This window comes from Fundulus heteroclitus, chromosome 8, assembly GCF_011125445.2.
Source record: "Fundulus heteroclitus isolate FHET01 chromosome 8, MU-UCD_Fhet_4.1, whole genome shotgun sequence".
Taxonomy (NCBI): Eukaryota; Metazoa; Chordata; class Actinopteri; order Cyprinodontiformes; family Fundulidae; genus Fundulus; species Fundulus heteroclitus.
Window position 1 is genome coordinate 13,454,236 of NC_046368.1, and position 24,171 is coordinate 13,478,406.

The window sequence follows — 24,171 nt, forward strand, 5'->3', positions numbered from 1 at the left end:
ATTAGGACACTAATTGGGACCCCTTTTCCTCAATGTTACATGATGCTGAAGAAAACAAAATCAAAACATTATCAAAAGCCATTAATAACAAAAAAATAAGTGAGATGTGAGATCAGGTTCTCAGAAATCTATAAGAGATTGAACATAGAAACTAGGAGAGCCAGCGTCCTGACTTAAGTCAGTTTTACTTTAGCTTCACTATTCAGATATTTAGGCCAGTCACCTATATTAAATGTCTTTTTCATTAAAAAAAAGAAGCCCAGATTATTTTCGGTATTATTTTTCGGTGTTATTTTTAGTGGAGAGATATTTATATGGTAAATATAACGATGCCAATAGAGAAGCTAAGTAGAGAGGCGTAAATATAAACGTACCCACATGGCATTTGTTTTTTTCACGGTTTTCAACTGTTTGCCATGGTTTGTTAAAAATGGAACAGTGTGATGATTATGAGGCCATATAGAGTCAGCCGGCTTCCTGATCTTTCTCTGTGCATGAAGTGTTCTTCACATCCTTCCTCAATTTTGTCTTAGAGTTGAACACTGTTACATTTTTTTTCCATTTATCTGGCCCAAGAACACAAGTGCCAATCCCCATAAAGACAAGTGTCCCAAACATCTACTTTTACTAAAAAATAAATAAAAAAAAATGTCTCAGCACAATCTCCTCTGTGAAAATAAGAAGAAATAGGGTGTATTGCAAAAGTATGCATATTCATTAAAAAATTGTATTTATTGGGATTTTATGTACAAATAAAAAGAAGATGATTCATAACTATCAGGGTTTTTTTTTATTATAAAAGAACCAAAAATAAATGTGCAAAGCAAAGCTTACTTTTAAACCGGATACCTCTAAATAAAAACCAGTGCAGCCAACTACCTTCAAAAGTCACCTTATTAGTAGACAGAGGCCAGCTGTGTGTAATTTCAGATCAGTATAAATCCACCTGTCCATGAAGCCTTCAGAAGTTTGTTAGGGAACGTTGGTGAAATAAGAGCGTCATAAAGATCAAGGAACACTGCAGACAGAAGTTTTAAGCAGGGTTAGAATATAAAATAGTACCTCAAGAATCAGGAAACTTTGAAAGTACTGCCCGTTCATATCATCTGATGGTGGGATAAATATGATACAACAGCAAACCTACCAAGACAGGGTCGCCCACCTAAACAGGCCGAGCAAATAGAAAATCGATCAAAGAAAGCTGCCAACTGGCATCCACACCTCAGGTGGGAGAATCTGTTAGCCGTGCCCTGCACGGATCAGGCTTTTACAGAACAGCGGCAGGACGAAGGCCATCGTTAAAAGAAAACTCGGAAGAAATTTGCATTTCGCACACAAGCCATGCGAGGAACACTGCAAACCTGTTAAAGAGCGTGCTCTGCTCAGAAGGAAACTAAAGTAAACCTTTTAGCCATGGATGGTCTTTTGGATGGTTTATATCCTCCTGAATATAGACCATCCACATGGTACAACATGGTGGGGGCATCATCATGCTATGGGGATCCTTTTCTTCAGTAGGGCCAGTGAAGAAGGTCAATGTAATGTGAAAAAATACATTTCTAAGTTACTGTATATTTATAACAGCTTAATACACTCCACAAAAAGGTATTTTCTAACCAGTAAAACACCAAGAGCTCAGGACCTAAATCATCCCAGTCAGTGAGGGATGCATATTGTGATCTCAGCAAAAATCTTCCCAGTAAAAATCACTTTATTTGGCTCAAATTTAGATGACAAACATTGCAGTGTAATCTTAGTTTTAGTGCGAAGGTGATTATCTGAAGATTTTACAACAGTTCGTCCGAAAGGGTTTCGAACCTTGTGCTCCTGTCTGAGACTGAGAGGGGATGAGGCAAAGTGTAACATATAAATTGCTGAAAGGGAATAAGTGAAAGTTAGCAGGAACAGGAGCAGGGAAGAAAATAAAAAAGTATGGACAAAATGTCAAAGAAAGTCAGACCTGATGCCGCGGCTGATGAAAGGATGAAGAGCGAAGGGGATGCGTGCTGCAGTTGCAAGCTCATTAAACAGCACATTAGCTGATGAGGCGAGGGGGAAAAAAATGTCTGAGAGATCACTGGATCCAACAGGGAGTGTTCAAGGGCAGACGCAACTTGATGAAAGTGTCTTAATCACTGCTCTCTGGCCAGAGAAAGATCAATCAACAGCGACACAGCAGACTGATGTAAAGGGAAGCTCCTGCGGTGATCCAACATTGGCTCCCCTGAGACTTCTCATATCATTACTTTGTGTATTTTCCCCCAATTACTTATCCACAGTTGCTAAAGGGATATTTCAGTCTGTTAGTGTACAAGTGCCTTAGCTGTTGGACTTGGAATGAATTCGATCTGCAGACATATGACTGAAAACCAGCACAAGGCAGTATTTGGAAATTATTTTAATTAACAGAGCCGACCGATTTCACATTAACAGAAAAGTGATTAAACAAAGAAAAAAAAACATGCTGCAACAAACCATTTACATAACAGTATGAACGCTTGTACTGTGTTCACTCACTGCTGTGTAGCCCAAAGAGAAGCTGCAGGCGGGCTGCAGCTTTTAGCTAAGCATGTAAACTGATTTTTATGTTTTTGTAGTTTAGTATGAAAAGTACTCACATGGTATAGCCTTGGGTAAAAGTAGACAGTAAAAAATAATACAGTCTGATACTCTGATAGACAGCCTCATGTATCAGAATAACAGAGCTCACTCATAGTTGGCGAAATTTATTTCTAAAACTGTGCTGTCTTAATAAAATTAAGTCAAATTAGTCTTGTAATTATATACAAAGAAACTTTTAGCCAGCTGATCAGCAGTATAAAGCAAAGGGCATGAAGGGCACGTTACTTCAGTCACTCTGGCAATATGGAGCCTAACTAGGCAACCTTAATCCGTAGTAGTTAAGACATTTAGCAACAACTTCGAAACAATAACTTTTTATAATCTTGGTATACCATAAAAGGGCAGAGTCACGTATTTTGACCATAGGAAAAAACAACAACATATATTCACCATTAAATATACGGCAAGCATTCATCCTAATAATGTTTACTTGGTCCTTTATTAGCCTGAGAAGAAGTTTGCGCAAGGCGCGATCACTATACATAAACATCTTTGTGCCACTTGCCGGATGGCAGTACCGTGCAACTATCAACAAGCAAAATGGTGACAATCGACGCAGCTACTGCAAGAGCCAGAAGACTGTCCTGCAATGCCTCGCAGGATTAGGTTTTCATTTAAAATGTCCTGGTATTTCTAAGCGTTCATAATGCCATGCAACCTAACCCTAAGATTCCTAGGGCCTTGGGAAGAGAAACAGGCCCACAGCATCACAGATCCTCCACCATACTTCATGGTGGGCATGAGGTGCTTTTCGGCATACTCATCTTTTGTTTTACGCCAGACCCACTTAGAGTGTTTGTTGCCAAAAAGCTCAATCTTAGTCTCATTTGACCAAAGCACGCGATCACAGATGTCCCAGTGTCGCTTAGCAAACTCCAGACGTTTACGTTTGTGAGTGTTAGTGAGAAAAGGCTTTTTCCTTGCATGGCTCCCAAACGGCTCGTTGGTATGTAGAGAGCGTCTGATGATTGTTTGTGGAGACTTTGTGACCCCAAGGTTCCACTCTTTGATGTAATTCTGTGACAGTGACCTTCTCACTGTGCTTTGCGGCAAGATAAACTTGGGAACACTTCCAGCCTTGTTTGTCACTGTTCCAGTTGTTTTAAACTTCTTAATGATTCCTCTGACTGTAGATACGGGCAAGTTAAGACGAGTGGCTATTATCTTGTAGCCATTGCCTGACTTACTTGTCGACACACATCTGCCTTACTTGACTGGTGTGTTCTCTTGTCTTTGCCATGTTGACAAATGGGTAAGAGAATTAGGCCTCTGTGCCACGTCATATTTATACCCCAGGGAAATAGGAAGTCATGAATTACTAATTAAAAGTTCCTAGATACCCTGACCAACCTTAGCAACTACAAAAAAATATATTTAAAAGGAAATCAATTATATTTTTCAGCGTAATTGTTAGGGGTGTCAATAATTGTGGGACACCTGATTTCACGTTTTTTTATTTTCTAAATGTCTGATTTTATTTTTACCACCAAAGTAATGTACTTAAATAAAAGGTTGGATTTTTCTCTTTTTTGCATTTGGGTTCTATGTTCTTTTTTAAAAAAGGAGAATTTCTAGTAGTCCTCTACCACATCTTAAACAGGGGTGCCAATAATTGTGGAGGGCACTGTACGTAGACGTCTCATTGTACACAATTGGTCCTACTTAATGTCCATGTGGGGGATGAATGGGGCTCGCTCTGGCGTCCGGAAATCTGACCGTTGTGTTGTTGTGTACGAGAGTCCAGGACTGAAGCTGTAAACATACTTCTGCCTTTTAGATTGAATATGGTAAAATATAGTTTTAGTTTCAAGAGTCTTTTTATTACTACAGAAGTCTACAATAGAAACACCACATTATTCAGGAAAAGAACCTGGGGTGACCACAACCGGGTCAATTCTTGACCAATATCACCACAGAAACAGTTGAGATCCTTGCTAATCCTCGCCAGAACAGGGTAACTCGTCAGGCCAGTCTGTCCACACTTTGCTGACGCTCTGCACAAGCCTCTAAGTTGAGATGTTAGACACCTTTTTGTTCAGTCTGAACGCAGCATTGGATCGTTTTCACATCTCTACTGTTGCCGTGTAAATGGAGATTGTAATTAGAATGTCATGTAAATGTGTAAACAGAAAGAAAACATCCTGTTTTCAATGGATCGTTGTCGTATAAACAAGGCCCAAGTCTCTGCTCCAAGTGGCAAATATTGTGCTTCCACATCAACTGACAGCTTAAAACCCAATATGGCGGCATTGGACATACTGACCATTCAATCACTCGCCATTTAAAATACCGTCCAATATCTATTATTGAGTGTGCTGCTACGGTTTTTGAATGCATATAATCCTGAGAGTATTGCTTTCTGTTGCTAGTAGTTATAAGTTTGACCAATGAACAAAACAAGTAGCAAAGAATTAAATTCATGGATCTAAGATCTGCCTTCGGAAGTAGATGGAACAACTGCATAATATTAAACTTCGTTTCTACAAAAGGTTCTTAAAATATTTTGCTCTTACCTTAAAATGGTTAATTTGCTTTGCTTTCCATTTAAATAGTTGATACCAACATTTTCATGGCAACCAGCTGATGACAGCCCAAGAGCCACTAGTAGTACTTTCACCACAGTTTGATAACCACGGGCCTAGATTAAACCAGCTAACTACCAACATCTCTTTCGAGATCTGCTCCTAAATAGTCTATTTTAAAAAGTATGCTTGAAATATAAGCAATCAATTAAAGCCGAGCTAACATACTTCTAATCCAAATACAAATGTGGCCAAACTCTATCAAACTCTTGACATAAAGAGTAATTTGCATTAGTTATAGCCTACTCCACAAACTCTTACTTTGCTGAACTTGCAGGACTAATTACTCATCATTTATGCCGCTTACAGTGAAATTGATTTTTATCACTAATAATTAGTCATTTACATGCGAGAAATGGATAACAAAAAAAAAATCTTCAAATCATTGCTTTGCCCTTGCCTGAAAGCAATGCAGTGACACACTAATGAATAGGGGTAGAAAAAGCGTGCCTTTCACTGTTTTTTTTTTTTTTTTACAGATTCAAGGCAGTTGAGATCAAAACAAATTTTATTTTTTGATGATATGAAGCAGGTGAATCAAAGCTCTGATTCAAACAAACGCGACTCAGTCAAAATCCAGTTTATGTAATTAGCTAAAAGCATTTGAATGGAGGTGTGTGTGTGTGTGTGTGTGTGGGGGGGGGGGGGGGGGTTTGAGAAGCCGCACAGTCTGAAAATATACTGGTATACAGTTTCATGTTAGAGATGGTTAAAAAAAACCAAATGTTGATACATAAACACTTCAAAAAAATTAAAATTGAATGTCCCGACAAAGAAATTACACAAGGAAAAAATTAGGACACCCTATGGCAGCCTGTTTGTCTTACAAATTTGGACATATAGGAGTTTAATATGAATTTTCCCAAAGTTGGGAAATTCAAGTAATATATTAAAAAAGGGAAAAAATAATGAAAGTGCCACCCAATTTCCCTGAATTGTCTATATTGGCAAAACAGCAGTTTTACTAAATCTTTAAATTTTTTCTTCTTCCGCTCATGGTTTGACTCATTTCCCCCCCACCTGTTGTGATTGTGTCTCCACCTTCAGACCAAGACAACCGATGTCCCTGTTGTCCCTGTGACGGTCACAAAAAATTTAGCTCCATAAATACTTTTGCTGAGATCTCTAGCAAAGCCGAGTGGGCATGTACAAAATTCTAAAAATGAAACTACAGAGTCTTTACAGTCAATCCGAGTTGACAAGAAGGCATGGATGCATGGATTAGGCTTCAGTGGTGGCAAATGTTTATCTAGATCTGTCAAATTGAGTGTTAAAGCAAGGTCTGAAGACGGTCTCTGTTAGTGAAAACATGTCTGTTGGTAAAATAAATAGCTAGTTATTTCAAAGAAAGTCTGCATTTGGCTAGCAACAGCTTCTCAGGCTACCATCTTTGTTACAGCTAGTACAACTAATATTCCAGACGATAAAAAGGTTGAATAGAGAACTACCAATCAATTTAGTTGGCGCTTATTAATTATTATTTAACTAGTGTTGTACCTATTGTTTTAACTAAATAACAGCGTGCTGGTTCTCCACTGTTTTAGCTGACTAACTTTGCATGTCCTCTGATGGGGGCTTTCAGTCTTACATTCCACACAAAGAGACTTTCACAAGACTCATCTACGGTTTATCATTGTATAAAAAAGCAACCATCTATTCACCCATCATCTATAACCCCTTATCTTTACATGGTCGAGTGGGGGCTGTTCTGACCCATCACCAGTGGTCAATGCGGAGCATTCCTTGGACAGGTCACCAGTCCATTACAGGGCAACACAAACACACACAAGACAAATAACCCCACACTCATACCTAAGGGCAGTTTAGAGAGACCATTTAATCCAACAGTGAGTATCCGTAAAGAACCAAGACATGCACAAAGAGAACATGCAAACTGCATGCAGTGGACCCTCTTGCTGCAAGGCAACAGAGCTACCAACTGCACTGCTGTGAAGCCCCTAAAATACAAACATTAACTTAAAAAATGCAGCGACAATTTGAGAGATTGGGAACTGAAAAGAATAAAGATGCCATGAAAAATAAATGCCAAGTGTGTTATTTGTTCTACTGTACCATTTTTTAGCATTGATCTTATCTTCCTAACTGGTGCTAAGGGCCAGCCAGGTATCGTTGCGCTTTAAAAGGCTTGTGCTTGTTTACCTCAACTGTTGCTGAACTTTGAAAGAATTTCTAATTAAAAGTATCTGTTACAATATTAACTGTGAAGTCCATCATCTGCTAAGGGTAATTGATTAAATGAGCACCTCGAGAGTCATATTCCCCATTCACCTTTTTCATAGACAGGAGCTCCTTGAGGCTGTGCCGAAAATCATGTTGCTTGATCGCAGAATGCTAATTTGTTCAGGATTCGCTCCACAAATCCATAAGTAACTCCAGTGTTATCTAACCATTTACCAGAAAACCTGTGCATGTCCTCTTTTATAACCTGATAAGGGTAAACATAATTAAGTTTCTACTTTAACAGGAAAAATAAACAACTGTGGCAAATAAAGAGCTCGGCATATTTGCATATGCATAAAATTAACACTTTTTTTATATTGCCAAGTGATACAGTAGAGCCACATTTAAGAGAGCTGTTTTCTTACATTGTGTAACTGACTTTATAATGTGAGAGTAACCTAGTGGACTTGGCAAAGGAAAAGCACTAATTTATGACTAAAAATTAGCTTTTGTCACAACAGACTGAACCTGAGAGCTCCGCTGGGTTGCAACGGAGGCGGAATAGATCAAAGCTTCAAAGTTATAAAAAAGAAGAAGAAAATGCAGCCTTTAACTATACCAAGACATAATTAATACTTGGGATAAACAGACACAATTTGATCAGACTTGTTTTGACAACTATTTGTCCTTGGTAAAAATTAATTTTATTTTATACAGAACCTTGACCCTTTATCCAGCAATAAAACACCCTCTATGTGAATTGCATTAAATGCACCACTTACTGCGGTAATCACTTCTTCCCTGAATGGCACAAAGTGTGGCAGGTTGATAGTTTATGTAATTAGTGCCTGTCATTCTAAATAAAACCCTGGATGCGTTGCAGTTTCAAGGCATTATCTAAATATATCGAAGATAGAAGAGCAACAAATGGCTATGAGAATAGTTACTTTTCCATCACTGTCTACAACGGGCGCAGCTGATGCAGATGTTTCAAGCAGGCAAGTTCAAACGTTTTAATGACCCTCTCACTGGGGTGAAAGGGTCGGACAACATTTCAGACCTGCTGGGATAGAAAGGCGTTTTTCTAGAATGGCGCATTGGGCATGTTTGCACAATGAAACTTAATGAGCAATCTGACATAGGTGAAACTATATTAAAAAAAACTTCCTGAATGTTGCAGAAACTACATTTTCAGTCCTTTAACGGTACTTAGGCAAGTTCTGTTAATTTTCCCTGATCCAAATATAGCTTAAATTTTCACAAATAGGCTGAAATATATACATAAAGCCAGACTAATGTTTGGTTAGGAGTAACATAGCAGCAAGTTGATTTCATGTCTCTCTTAGTTACTGTGTATCCCGGTTATTTGTACTAGAAGAAATGGGGTAGTCAAAAACTGGCATCCTTTACCCAATCCAGATGTTCTGATCAGTCCCTCTTTTTATTCTTAACTATTTTATCATGTAACGGTTCGGTGTGCTCTATGGTAAAGCTAAATACTAAGAACACTACCAACTGTCATGGTTGTGGCATCCTCAGGCCATTAAATCTCTGGAACCAATGAAAAACCCCTGGATGAGGTGTACCATATCACGATGAAAGTTAGCTTTTTAATCCAAAGAACTTTTTCTAAGAAGTCTTTACTTACATTAATCCCACACGGATAATTTTATTGCACAGTTTGCATTGGTCTAAATATAGATTCCATAAATGTGTGTGTGAATGGTTATTTTTCCTCACATGTCTCAGCATCGGACAGACAACCCAACCTCAAAGTGCTGGAGGTAGGCACACTTCCCCGGGCGACTTTGCATGGATGAACTGAGTAAAGAAATCAGGTGGAAAGAACCTAACAAACTCTAAAAGCCCAAAGTGTTCAGCGTACGATTGTACTGTGGTGTCCTTAAATTGTTGAAAAAGACAAAGACAAATTTGTGGTTGTTCATTCAATTGTTTTTGGTTGACGCGTTCAGGCACTAAATCTGTGCTGCTTTCTGTTTACTCCTCCGGCCATGAAGACATTTCTTCCTTTTTTTAAAAAGGACATAAACGTCCCAGGCTGGTCAGCGTTGCTTCTGCTGATTCATGTGGAGACATAACCTTTAGTTTTCTTGCCGTTTAGGTTTTTCTTTATGGATAATATTTTCCAAATAAATCTCAATATTTACCTGTGTGGACCTTGTAGAACAGTGATAGAATCTGTTAAAAGAAAAGAAATTTGTATAAAACCAGCTGAGGTAAAAAGGTTCTCTGGGATCATTATTGCTTTACTTTTTAATCCACTTTGAAGCTGGGTCACTATGCATATTATTTATTGATACAAATGGGGGTACTAGCGGTGCCTGAAACACATTAATTGCCTCCATGAGTTGTGTGTCCCAGACGTGGCTTCTTTAGCCGCCAACTTTGCTTCTACATTTAGAAAATCAGCATGGACATCTGCAATAATTTAATTACCCTTGGGTTCTGGCTTTCTGAAAACCAGCATGGAGTTGTTTATTGCACCTCGTATTTCATCATCTCACATCTTTATTGGTTGCAAACTGTGTTTGTTGGAGGAAAAACATTGTTTTGCTCTTCTCATTAAGAGTTTTAGGCTTAAATTTCCACTAAATCTTGACAGATTAAAAGAAATCTTTTAAACTTTTGTTGGACTCATAATGTGCGTGTGCACACAACATTATTACATTCCATCATATTGACTTTATTAGTCATGTAATATGTGGCAAACATTTTCCGTCTATGGACCAACTATGTTACCCTCCTCTTGAATCTTCTTTGACAGCAGATGTGTTGTCAACCACTGCTGACAGATGTGGCAACATTTAATGATTCTCACACCAACACTTGACCTCGCATACATTAATAAATCATTCTTCACACGATTGTTGGCCCTCATGTTGTGCCACAGTCCGGCTCATCTCTGAAGTAACCAGAGGTCCATCTCATTTACCACTGAGGCAGAACAATGGGAACCGATGATGCAACCGTGTGTAAAAACAGAGCTAATGCTGCTAAAAATCAATCGAGTCAATGTCAAGAGCCATGGTGAGGAAGAGCTGATGGGCTCTGTTAGAAATTCTCAGTTTGAATGTCTCTTTTACTTGTGCAGCTAACAGATAAAAGCAATTTAGAGTGATGAATAAAAGTGTTTTCCCACCCTTCAGATTTCTTTTTGCTTTTCAGCCACACTAAAATATTTTAATCTTTAAACAAATTTTAATATCAGAAGATAAACTAAAATACAAAAAGCAGTTTTTAAATGATAAGTTAATGTACTAAAGGAAAGATATAAATCAGTGTACACCAATGTGTACACTGATTACACGCAGTTAGACACCTCTGCGTTTTTTTCCAGTTCTTTTACCCCAGAGAAGCGATCACACATTGAATACCTTCTTTTGAAGGAAATGACGATCGAAACAGAAATTATACTTCAACACTGCTAATCTAAACAAGCCAGAGAAATGGTTACAGATCAGTGCTGAGGCTGCGCTCTTGACAGTTATCAACATGGTAGAAAGGAAGAGCGAGCCAAGAACGCTGGTTTCATGAGTCTTTATAGAAGCCAAGCACTGTCCGCAAGAGTGTGCACTCCTCCCGCTGTTGTCAGTAGAAACTGGCGACCGCTCGGGTATTATCTGATACTATTGTGTAATAACATGGTATCCAAGACTGTCCAAGTCTAGATGCTGCCCAGATAATTGACCTGTTCCTATATCAGTCCCTTTGTCCATACCTGCGTATGTCACAGATGTGACAAACATAGTGGCTGTATGAATCATCTGATATTGTCCCAATAACCGCTTTCAACAGCTCTAACAACCTGTAGCATCATGTAATATCTAACATGTACAAGTAATTATCCCCTTTTCTATTCATGAAATAAACAATAAAAATTTTTTTGGAAACTTGAGGTGACATTCAGTGGTCACACCCAGGCCTGACTGCTGCCAGCCAAGCTTTATGTTGCTCTGAAACAGCCTTATCGTACTGTTAGCTTAGCACGTAGCGCCGTTACGCTCACGGTCTAATTTCAGCGTAATTTTCACAACTTTCAGCGTAACTGGCCGGTACGCTGAAATGCGCTGGCAAGAACCTTGGTGGCTGGAGTTGCTAATTTACTTCATTCATCCTCTCAGGCATGTTCCATGTTATTCAGCAGGTTGTGGACGCAGTTGTGTAACTGAATAAGTTTGCTTACGAGATTAAAAGTCAGTTTGGATTGTGTGAAATAAATTTCTAAATAAATGCATATAGTCCGGTGCGACTTATATATGTTTTTTTCCTCTTTATGATGCATTTTTTGATTGATGTGACTGATATTCCCGAGCGGCTTATAGTCTGAAAAATATGGTACATAAAATAGAGAAAACATGGAACAGTGGTGATCTTTCCCTGGACAAAAGTGACTTATCAAAATTATCCCAGGAGCTCATCAACGACTAATCAAGGTGGTCATAAAAAAAAAATAACTTGAACAACATGTAACACACTGCAGACCTAACTTGTCTTCATTAATACCAGTTTTAATGCTTCCAGAATGAGAGAAACTGAGCAAGAATAGCCTCCATGGGAGAAAATAATTACCAAAACCATCTTAGTGACTCCCTAGACATTGGGAAATAACATTGGGACTGAAAATAAAAATGTGGAAGTATATTAAAAGTGTTTGCAAAACAAATAATTTCTAGAAAAATTAAAAAAATAAAACCAAAACCATGCCAACACTCAGTGGTTGGCAGTTTACTTATCTAAGGCTGCTTTGCTGCATCAGGGACCTGGACAGACTGACAGAACCTTGAATTCTGCTCCAAACAAAAAAAAAAGAGGCCTGAGGGAGAAAATCCAGCTATCGATTTTCAATTTCAATTAAATTCAATTTTATTTATATAGCACCAATTCCCAACACATGTCATCTGAACATTTTGGTACATAAACACAAACAAACTTGGGCTATGCAGCAGGACAATGGTCCAAAACACACCAGCAAGACCACCTCTAAATGGTAAATACATAAAAGAAGGTTTTGAAGAAGATGTATAAAAACCTGGAGTCAAATACAACTGACCCTGAATTGGGCTGTCGTGTCCAAAAACCCGTCAACGTGTCTAAATTAAGACTATGTGCAAAGACGAGTGTGCCTGAATTCATCCATGGTGATGTAAAAGACTCACTGACAGTTACAGCAGAAGCTTGACGGCAGTTGTTGCTGCCAAGGGTGGCACAAGCAGTTATCAGGTTTAGGGGTGAATTACAATTACTTTTCCTAAATAGGCCCAGGTTGGATTGGAGAGCTGATTTCCCAAAGAAATTAAATCATTTGAAAACTGCTTTTTTCATTAATCGAGGTTATACTTGTCTGATTTAAAAATGTATGATGATCTCACTAAAAAAAAGAAAAGAAGCAAAAACAAGAAATGTTGAAGTTGGCACATGTTTTTTCCTCAAAGCACAGCAATTTCCAGTTTCATGATTGAATTTAAAATGTGCGTTGGTTGGAAAAAAAAGATTTTCAGAAAATACATTTTTCCCAATGATGTGTTCATTGGGAAAAATGGGTTCAAGGTTCAAGGAAATCAAATCTGATGTTTGAAAGTTGGTAATATTTTGAGGCTTTCTTATTGGTTCATGGCCATTTTCTTAAAAACAATTTAAACTTTGTTAGTTCTGCTCTAAATAATCTTTTTTTTTTTAAATCTACAAAAAAAGTGGCTCAAATTCGGATTAATGCAAAACTGATGTTAAGTTTCTGTTGATAGTGAAAATAATGCATTGAATGTATGCAGTTTTGGTTTTGTGTTGAAATCTGTTTTTAATCCTCTGAGTTTTATTTACAAGTTTATGATTGCTGCAATTTATATATTCATATTGTTTCAAGCTCAAATCTGAAATATTAGTAAAAATGTATTTGTGGTAGAAAAAACTGATTATTCTTGCACCACGTAGGCCAAGAAAATGATTCCCAATGCGTATGGAGAAGAAATATTACAAAATCCATCCTTGTTTATTCAATTATGTGATTTTATCAGAGAATTGAATCAAAAGATCAAATATTTACAACTTAAGTACAATTTCCCAAACGTGTATAAAGTTCAGGAAAACAACATATTTGAGACTTGAAGTTGTATTTTAAATTTAAAAGAAAAACAGCAGCAACAGACTCGGATAAAGTGCGGTATTGCTAAATAGAACCTGGTTTATGAAGTTATTTTCCCCAGGATGTTTGATAAGGGTAGTATGTCATTAGTATCTCCCTAACCTTGATTTGATTTTTATGAAACTCAAACTTTCCCTGTTTTTTTAGACCAAAAATGATTTAACTTCTTACTTTGATTCTGTATTTTATCTGCCAGTCAACCAATGAGAGCGGATCAAAGGAGCTGATTTTGATCTCTTAGATTTGATGCATCTGTGCTTTTCAAAACCTTGAACATTTACCAGTGACTAGATCAACTAGTGTCCCTGCAGAAAAACCTTATTGCATGGCATGTGAGAGTTAAATGCAGGACAGATCAATGCAAAAGTTTAAAGGCATTATTGTGATTTGTTATTTTAAAATTTGAAGAATGCTGTTTTTTATTTAAATGCCTTGATACCTGTAAGACCTTGGAAAAAATGGTAAAATTATTCTTGTTTTTGTTTTTTTGTGAGTATCAATAGTGTTAGATGGGCAGATATTGTCGCTTCATATCAATCGCTTTGATCGGAAATTGTGAAAGACTTTGTGTTATCGGTAAATACTGTATTCCCATCCAAACAAATCGTGTAACGTTGTGACGAGCTAAAGCCAGCGATTTACACCCCTACTACTTATTGCAACCAGTGAGTTTTATTAAATTTACCTTTTCCCCATTTATGAACAGTTATAACAACACCTCTTTGAAGGGTTGTTTTTTTATTGCTTGTAATTTATAAAATAGGCCCCTGCAGAGTATCAGGGGGAAAAAATTATATGGAATATTTTCCATATCTTACTAAAACTTGTTCTGGGATTATAATGCCCAGCTTGTTAAAGAAAACTTATTTTATCCTACAACTATAAAATGAATTGATTTGAATAGGTATTCTCATTCAATCTTAATACATCCAGCCTTTGTTGGGAGGTGAATTGAATATCAAATTGCTGTATTGCTTGTGTATCTTTAATTTATCACACCGTGCACATTGTACCAAGATGCATACCGAAGCAGCCACAAAGCAGAAATACCACAGCTTTCAGCTGCTCTCTGTCAAACCCCTTCATAAAAAAAATATTAAACTTAGCTCCAGTGTCCACATGACTCCATTCCTGCCCTCATCAATCCATGAGACTGGTGGTTATGTTGGGTTTACAACCAGGGAAGGTTGTGTTTTATTACTAAGGGAAATTAATATTTGCCGGCATTTACATAATGTTTATTCAAATCATTTAGGTCGCATCATCTAAGACGAAGCGGCACACTTATGATGATGATGAGGGTAGTCATGATAATGATCACTGCTCCATATAGCAGCGCTGTAATGAATGAGAGGTGCCAACTCCTTCTGGGCTCAAACTGTTTTCATGCTGTTCACAGAATTACAAAAGACGCTGCAAGGCAAAGACTGGAGAGGGACCAGGAAGGTAAGAAACACAAAGTTCCTCCACAGACACTGGCTTTATTGAGCTACAGATCGATGCAGGCGGTTTCAGCCAAAAACAGCTCAAAGGAACATTAAAGACATAGAAAGTGTGAAAAATAAACAGAATACAGCGCACTGTATGGGAAATGCGCATCTGTTTCTCAACAGTTGTAGCATCAGAACATTTCTTACACAAGCAAAATGCAGTATTTAACTTTTCTTTTTAATATACAAGATTTTTTTTTATTTTTTATTATTGAACAACTTGTGATTTTGTCTTTCTGAGCCACTGCAACAAATATTTCCTCTTTGTGTGCATCGTATGGAATGTAGTTGGAATGACAATGAGATTCTGTCTATGTATGACAGATAAAAAAGGAAAAGGTTACGCTGCCTGTAGCACCAAAGTTATGGACTGAATGCTAACTGGGAGAATGGACAGAAATGGAAAACAGCAAACATGAAAATACGAAAAAGAGGTGGCGTGACGGAAGGAAAAAAACGCAACATCATATGTGCATGTGTGCAATCCGGTGTAAAAAAAAAAATCCTATATATTTGTTCTGGTCAACGTACCAAAACATTTTTAGACCCAAATTTTAAGAGTCCTCAGTACTTTTTTAGCCCATTTCAATTACAAATACAAAAACTTCAAAGTGACGTTAATGTAGTAATTTCTTTAGTGACCAGGCTTTTAATGGATGGATGGATGTTTTTTTTATATTGTGGTCAAGAAAATACATACTATAACCAAATTCGATAGCTTAAGTGCTCTTCCAGACTTTGTGGGGACCTTGTGTGCTGAGTAAGAACATTGTTTTGCCCATTTTACAAGTAAAGAAAGGCCTTGGATATAAAGTGAGGTCCTTTTATTTTGGTCCTGGGCTAGAGGTTAGGTTTAGGACTACGGTGACAATTCGGTTTAGGGTTAGGTTTGTAGTGGTAATGGTTATGTGTAGGGTTAGGGCCAGGGTAACGCCATGGAAAGGGTTGAAAATTAATGGAAGTCAAGGCAAGGTCCTCAGTAAGTATTTAAAACAAGGATGTGTGTGCGCATGTGTGTGTGTTTGTGTGTGTAACTGACCTGTGAGCACGGCCTTGGCGGATGGTTCGGCCAGGTCCAGGGCAGACTTGCCGTCGGTGTTGCGGATGTTGGGGTCAGCCCCGTGCTGCAGTAACACTGTACAACAGGGCAGACACAGACAATAGCTGAGCTCCTGAACCGACATGCAAACTCCCCGACAAACACCTCCTCTCAGTCCCCATCCTGACGCTGCGCCTCCTGCTCCGTACACTGCCCTGGCTGAGCCTCCGCTTCCTTCCTCGGCTTCATCCTCCGCCAACCCTCTTCCCCCGCTGGTTGGGGCTCCTGGACCTCCGGGCAGCGTCACAGCGTGTCCTGCTTCGCGCTTCTCCTCTCCCCCTGCTCTCCTCCCAGCTGCTCCTCCTCTGTTGCTAGTGCTGCTCCCTCGGCTGCCCCCGGCTGCCCCTGCCCTCCGAGCCATGCCGCTGATGTAAACAGACATGTCACAACAGGAAAGCGCCGAAACCGCTTCGCTACGGCACTCCGCCACGAAAACGGCGGACCCCCAATTAAGCGGCAACGCGACGGACCACCGAAGCCATCACACTTCCACGAAACCGGGAGCCGACGGAGCAAGACGGATAAGTAGAAAGGAGCGAGAGCGGGGGGAGCTAATCGAGGCATCGGCAGCAGATTCGGCGGGGCGAGGAAGTGCGAGTGGAGAGACTCTCGCCTCTCCAACTGACTGAGCGATGCAGCGGAGAGGAAGATGAGAGAGAGAGGAGAGGAAGGAGGGAGGAGAGAGAGGGAGGAGAGGGGAGAGGATGAGAAGGGAAAGCAAAAACAAGAGGACGGGGGAAATAGCGCCAGAGAGAATAGCAGGATTCAGATTAGGCTGAAAGGGTAGAGGATAAAAGCAGGGAAGGGGGGGAGAGAAGAGGGTTATGTGCCTCGCAAACAGGTATGAGCTGAATAACAAACTGCCTGCGCTCGGTTTTGTTGTAAATTAGCTCTTCTGAGGGCACCGGTGTCAATCCTCTCCCTCCCGATGTGCCACTATTGTGATTGTGGAGCAGTTCCCACTGCACATGCCCTTTGACTGAGATCCACTTAGCACTGCTGCGACCCCCAGGAGAACGAAAAAGCAAACAGACGATCGGGCATATAAATAAGTGCGCCTGGACTGAGTATTTTTTGCCCAGATCATTGTCACCGCTGAGCGACGACAGAATGCCTCGACAAGGCTTCACGCACGCATAAGCAAAAACTTTATTGTAATTTAATGGGATTTGAAATTATACAGATCTTACACACAGCGTAACTGGAAGAAAACACATTTTCAACATTTGGTTAATGGTGGCTTTTGGAGAGGCTGTACCGATCTACACCCCCAGGTGCTAGAAACTGTGTGGGGTCAACTATTAGTGACGTACTTCACAAATCTAGCCAAAGATGGCGAGAATAAAGCCATAAGAAATACATTTTAAAAAAGGGACCTAATCATTTTGACCATAAAAAGAAAGCACAAAAATTATATATTTCTCTTCAAGTAAAACAATATACGCCAGGCGTTCGTCCAGGTAGGGTTTACATGGTCATTTTTCAGCCTGAAAAGACCTTTGCACCGGGCACGATGAGCAAGACATAAACATTGTTGTGCCATCTGCCGGCAGTACCGCGTAACTATCAGAAAGCAAGATGCCGACAATTGATGCAACTTTGACATCCGGTAGACCGTCCTGCAAGTGCCAGCTCAGCGTGGTCGAAGACCGACCCGATCCACAGGGTTAGGGTTACTTAAAATCTTTCTTTTCGCACCTCTGCTGGCCGTTGCTGACTCACTCGGCTCCATCAGACATATATTTACATCGTTGAGCGCTGAATCGCACGTAGACGTCGCCGCCATATTGGAGGTGGCATACAACGGGGCGATTTAGAGAAGACGCCCTAATCGTGTGCTGCATGGATTTGTACCAGCATATTGACAGCACAAACCAGATCTCCTGGCACTACCTTTCACAGGTAAGAATGAACATATATTTATGGCTACGTTCACACTGCAGCCTGAAGTGAACCAATTCCGATTTTTTTGCCCATATGCAACCTGTATCTGATCTTTTCATGACAGTCTGAACAACACAGATCGGATTTTTTCAAATCATACTTTTCATACTTGGATATGTGGTCCTGAATCCGATACGTATCTGATCTTTTCAAATGCGACCTGTGTCTGTACGGCCAGGTCGCATTCATCCGACCTACACGTCATTGATACTTGACAAACGTCACTAAAAGGTGGACATGGCTTTGCCAAAGAGGTTGGCTAAAAAAAAAAAATTGTGCGGTAACAAGCACCTGTTGCAAGTCAATACAGCCCACGGCAACGCGTTTACTCACTGCTATGGCCGCCGAATATGTGCATTTTTACGTGAGAGCGCTAAAGAGATCCGATCCGAAAATGATGAATGAAGTCCGTATCAGTAAAGCCGCTCACATCACTAAAATTTGGCTCTCTTTCTTTTCGATCTTCTTAAAAAGATTGCGTTGGTAATGTGCTGGCTCCGGTTGGAGAATAACGTAAAGAACGCAAGATACGCTGCAGCATTACGATCCATGTTTACTTCCGCAAACAATGAGCACGCTTGCTACGTATGACGTCATCGCATCCTCTACTGCACATGCGGGACACTTAGGTGTATGAATGCAGTTCACACAGGAGATCAAATACAAGTCGCATATATTTGGAAATGTGAACGGACACGCAAAAAAATCTGATTTCACAAAAAAAAAAAAATCGGAAATGAGCATCAAGGCCTGCAGTGTGAACGTAGCCAAAGTTCTCCCACAAAGAGAGCATTCCTGGATCAGTGCTTCTGTGTTCTTCTTGTGTGTTGTTTGCTCCGTCTTCTCAAATCCCCAGTTCAGACTACCGTTCACACCAAGTCCGGTTCTGCTGTCTTCTGGTTAAAATTGAGTTTTCCTCTCCAGTGTCGCTACATGCAAGCTCTGTATGAGCGATTCCTAAAAAGTCAACGACACAATGCCAACAATTGTCAACTGTTGAGCAACAGTTGACAATTGTGTAGCACTACACGCTCTTACAGGTGGGGTGAATGCTGCGAGTTTATGCCTTGATGCAATCTGCCGGGTTTTCTTGGATAGAAAACTTTTCAACCAATCTATCCAGATCATTTGACAGAACCGACTTTGTAAAGTGCCTTAAGATGACGTGTTGTGAATTGTCACTATATAAATAAACTGAGTTGAAACATCCATTAGACAAATCCATGGCTGTAAGAATGCCCGTCTTATTTAAAGCAAAACAACCTCACCCAAGCTAACGACTCCAATTCCATCAACAACAGCCAACGTCGGACTCGGTTCTCTTTAGTCTCCAATGATTATGATTTTCCCATAATAGCTGCTAAAGCCCTTCGCGGAACAACCTAAATCCTTTTTTTATTTTTGTGTGGGATTAGTTTTTGGGACAATGTCAGATTTGCAGTCTTATGACGGACGGCGACGTCTGCAGCCAAGGAAGGATGTAACCGATACAGAAACAAGTCACACACATTCAGGTGGGTTTCCTAATCCTGCAGCTTCCAAATGTGCCAAGTGATAAAAGGAGACATGAAAAAAGAATAACTTCTTCTCAAGTACAATCACACTTTCAGAAGTGAGAAAAGGCTGCGCTGCGAGGCGACCGTCTTCACCAGAATTCAAATAAAAGCCTTCAGGTGTTTAAACAGGACCAACTTTGAAAGATTTTCTTTTTTTATATTAAACTAGTTATCTCTCCAATAAAAAGAGAGCCAATTATTTCTAACTTCTAAATTCAGAAAAATGAAAATGGCATTTGAACTCTTTGGGTTTTTATACCCCCTGAGAACTAAGAACCTCAAATCTATCATGTGCTAAAAACAATCTGAAACATTTCACTTTAGGCTTTGTATTAAATGACTTTACACACTAAATGCATCCGAAAATCAAAATAAGTAGCACTAAGGGGTTTGATCGCACCCCCCTTTTCTTAAATGTGACAAAACTCAATACCTTAAAGGACCCAGAGCGTGCCTTCTTCATTTGTCTTGAAACTGAACATTACCAACAGGGATTCTGTCATGTTTGGTTTAGCAGACTAGAAGCACACAGCTGAAAAAACTAAGCCCACTGATGACAGATCGGTGGTTTAGTGGCTTGTACTTGTGACTATAAATAATAAAGGATTGGGTAAACTAATCATCAAATAATTATTTCACACAGAATAAAATCAAAACAGTAACAGCTGAATGGCCCAACGAGTCACATGTCAGATGAGCCATTTTAAATATGACTGACTTCTAAAGAAACCCGTCTGCTGGAGGGCCCACCATTGCACCCTTATTGCTACATAGTATTGCAGTGATGCCCCTACCACCATGCTGCAGTCAAGGACGTTCAAATCCAGCAGATGAATGACAAGTGGAAAGCTGCATTGTAGATTTTTGTGCCAGAGGGGCGAGAAAGACGAATGCTGAACCTTGAAGTCCTGAGTTTCATTTTATGACGTGACCTGAAAAAGTTTGCTTTTAGCACCTGCTGCTTCTAACCTACCGTCAGTCAGGCTGTTATATGGAAGTAGCAGCACTTGGTATTCTCTAATGCATTTCACCTAAACTGTTCTCCTTATGCACATGGGTAGGCAGTGCCTTGTAAAAGTATTAAAATTGCTGCATACTTTCCAAAGTTACTAACGACCAACATCAGTTGTTTAAATGTTGCCACAGATCCTCCACTGCATTTAGATCTGGACTTTGACGTCAACCTTCTAACCAAAGTGTTCATTGTAGCTCTGGCTGTTTAGAGTCCTGGAAGATGAGCCCCCATGCCAGGCTCAACAGGGTAAAAGGGGGGGTGAATACTTTTGCAAGGCATTGACTACAGTTAAAAAAAAAAACTGCTGTGGCTAAAGATTAGCCCCTCTTTTCCAAATGTTGAAAAAGTTAGTGTGTTAATTCTTCTCTTTAGTATGTGAAGGTCTGGACAAGCTGAGATTTTTAAACTTTAATTACAGAAAATTGTCACAGTTACACACACACAGTTATAAACTATATTAAAAAAGGCTAGATGTTGCATATTATAGATGTCTTTAAGAACACTGGCAACCAAAAGCTCCTCTGAACAGATTCTTAAGACTAAGACACATAAACTAACCCAAATATTTAAAGCAGAGGCAAGACTATAGCAAAAAGGTGTTAGATAATCACTTCCAAATTTGGTTTTCTTCATATATATATATATATATATATATATATATATATATATATATTTAATAGCAGTGAACAGTGTAAAAAACACAAAAACAGGTTTAGGTTCCAATAAAACGTAATAGGCTGTGATGCGTGTATTTTAAATTTTTTTGTAGGTTAAAGGGCTCCAAAGGGCTATCATGAGGAACGTTTTATTGATGGAGAAACTTATAATACAAAATCATCGAACCACTATTAACATCAGAACCATCCATCAATTGAGAAGCAACGAGCTACAACAGAGGTTAAATTAGAACATTCTGACATTTAAGAAGCTCTGGTTTGGTACGACTTTGATGTTGCACAGACCTCCATTTTCTGCAGGTCCAGAAACCCAATCTAGGTTAACCAATTTATTTTATGATGCTGTGTGGGTGTAGGTATCTGTTCATATGACACTAATGTGCCGTGCTGAAACGACATATTCTTTGGTCAGTGAGGCAGAATTGACTTGAGAGACGGACGCAGATTTTAGATAATGGAATATGGACTAAAGTCTTGAAATACAACTGTTATGCATGCTCTGTCTTCTTTTGTTTCTCCCAAACTCATCCGGATCTGGAAAATACTTCAACCAAGTTCCTGACTTTTCCAGACAGCAGGAACCCGGCCCCGTTAGGGTTCAGTTGGATCCGTGGGATTTTCACAGTGTTTAAAACATCAATCACAAATGTGAATTTCCTACTCTACTGATGGACACCTATGTTGAGGATGGCCTGCCAGTTTTACCAAAGACTCATTATGCTCACCCAAAACTGCGAGGGTGGAAATATGAAAAAGAACGGATCAATCAACAGTGTCAAAGCCGTTCTCTTCCTGTATAATTCTACGGCTCGTTTTTATTTAGAAAATGGTCTGCTGTCAGTCAGCCTGTTCTAGCCTGCCAGTTTCAGTTTACGGCTGACTGGCAGCCGGTTAGATGTGATGTCAGATTTGTCCAAACAAAGGCCGAGGCTGGCGTTGGACTGAAGGAACCAAACACCTCTGTGATGCTTCTGAGGCGCTCTCGGCAATACTAATGTGAAATTCCAGCGAGACGCAGAAATCAATGGTCTCTTTTCCCCCAGCATGAGTATAAACACTGATGCAGTAATTGCAGTTTATAGGATATTTGATGCTTTATTGTAGAGGGGAAATGAACGCATCCAGCCTGTGGGTGGTTCATTACGGTTTCTAAAACGAATGTGCGACGCCACGAAACTCAAGGTTGCGTCCTGAGACACACACCCCACAACAGACACAACGGCAAACACGCGCTTTATGTTAATGCCAATACTGATTCTAATATCTAAGCATTATGCGAGGCATTAACAAAGGAGATGAAGGGACATATTCACATCACAGAAGAGCCACTGGCTTTTATAGTGCACAAATGAACAAAGCAGCATGATTTCTTCTGTTTTTGCTCCCTTCACATAATGATCCATTTTTTTCTTCGAAGGCAAAAAGGCAAAGCCAAACACATAAAAAAGCATTTTTTTTACATATTTAAAAACACTGTACAGAGAGACAATACATGGCTACTATACTTAGGACCATCTGTAATGCACAGGCGTTGGCATCTGTTTCTGTGGCCTTACCTATGCAGACGTCGATCTTGCCCTTGATAGCAGCTTCGTGTAGCGGCGTGTAGTTCCAGTTGTCTCGAGCGTTGGGGTCAGCGCCCTGACACAGAAGCAAGGACACCACCTAAAACAAAAATTCAGAATTAGACGAAAATACTTTTTATTTTTTCATTACTACAAACAAATCAATGCTCCTTGGAGTTGGAAGAACCCTTGATTTGGTTTATATGTAGAAATTATTTTTGTTTCTGTGTCAAAACAACAGATGTGGCCAAATGCAACTTTGTCAAAAAATAAACATGTTGAGTAGGAAATATATGAATTTCCTCTTTGTCCTAAGAGCTGAATACCCTCCTTAAAAGGTATGGGTACCTTTCACACTTGAAGCCGATACGGTACCAAAACCCTTCACCTGGGAATCGGTAACGGTACTTAACAGTATCTATTTTTGGTACTGTTGTGTGTTTATGTGGTAATAAATGTTAGTTTAATAATAAATCTCAAAATATTTCAAATTAACATATATATTTCTCATTATATATATTGGATCTACACATGAACCTGGTGATAATTTATGAGTTTTAATAAATTACCTGAATCCACACCATATAAAACAAATGTTTAACCAAAAGGATAGTTATCAGAGGCACACAGAGTGAACAATGTTAATAAGTACCTGCAGCTGAGTGTGAATCAAATTCAGGGAATGATTTAGTACAACAGTTTCAGATTAAAACAAAAAAGATTAAATTAAAAACTAGATTTTATCCCGCTTTGTCATTCAGGATACATTTGCAATGTGGAAACAGAGAGGCTCTCCTCTCTGCTCTCTGACTGCAGGCGGGTTTCAGAACGAAGCAGCTGCGGCTGCCTATGAGACAGTGCTTGGAGACGTGTGAAGGGGCTCACAGCAGCATTCACTGCTGCTTTGGCATTGGTGATTTCACAGGAAATCACGAATATCACTGAAGAAAGTCACTAGATTTTTCACTAGTCGCTTTTTAGAATAAAGGTCGCTGGATGGGTTTAAAAGGTCAACAAATAAAGTGAGAAATTGACTAAATTGGCAGCAGTGACCAGGTGTATTCCCTCCGCTGGCCTTGTACTTCACGTCACAAATATTGCAGAGCATAATCTGCATTGCATCTTGAAAACTGGAGACATACTTTCAAGTGCTTTCTATCAGCCATGCTTGCTTTGTTTACTGGACCGGTGGCTACTGGTTTCATCAACGCTCTTCTGCGTGCTGTGTTCATGTCTGGGATGGAAAAATCGCCCACTCTTCCACTCCCTCTGTGTCAAAA

The 24,171-nt window shown here is 39.5% G+C and overlaps 1 protein-coding gene across 1 annotated transcript in view; it reads right to left on the reverse strand.

Moving 5' to 3' along the window:
* The window catches only part of tnksa (tankyrase, TRF1-interacting ankyrin-related ADP-ribose polymerase a), a 182,576-nt gene that overhangs the window by 149,934 nt on the left and 8,471 nt on the right, over positions 1-24,171 (reverse strand). Inside the window, exons 3-4 of the mRNA XM_012869429.3 lie at positions 22,883-22,991; positions 16,075-16,170 (exon numbers count right to left, since the gene is read on the reverse strand). Of these exons, the coding sequence (XP_012724883.2) occupies positions 16,075-16,170; positions 22,883-22,991 (205 nt within the window). The remainder of the gene's footprint in view (positions 1-16,074; positions 16,171-22,882; positions 22,992-24,171) is intronic.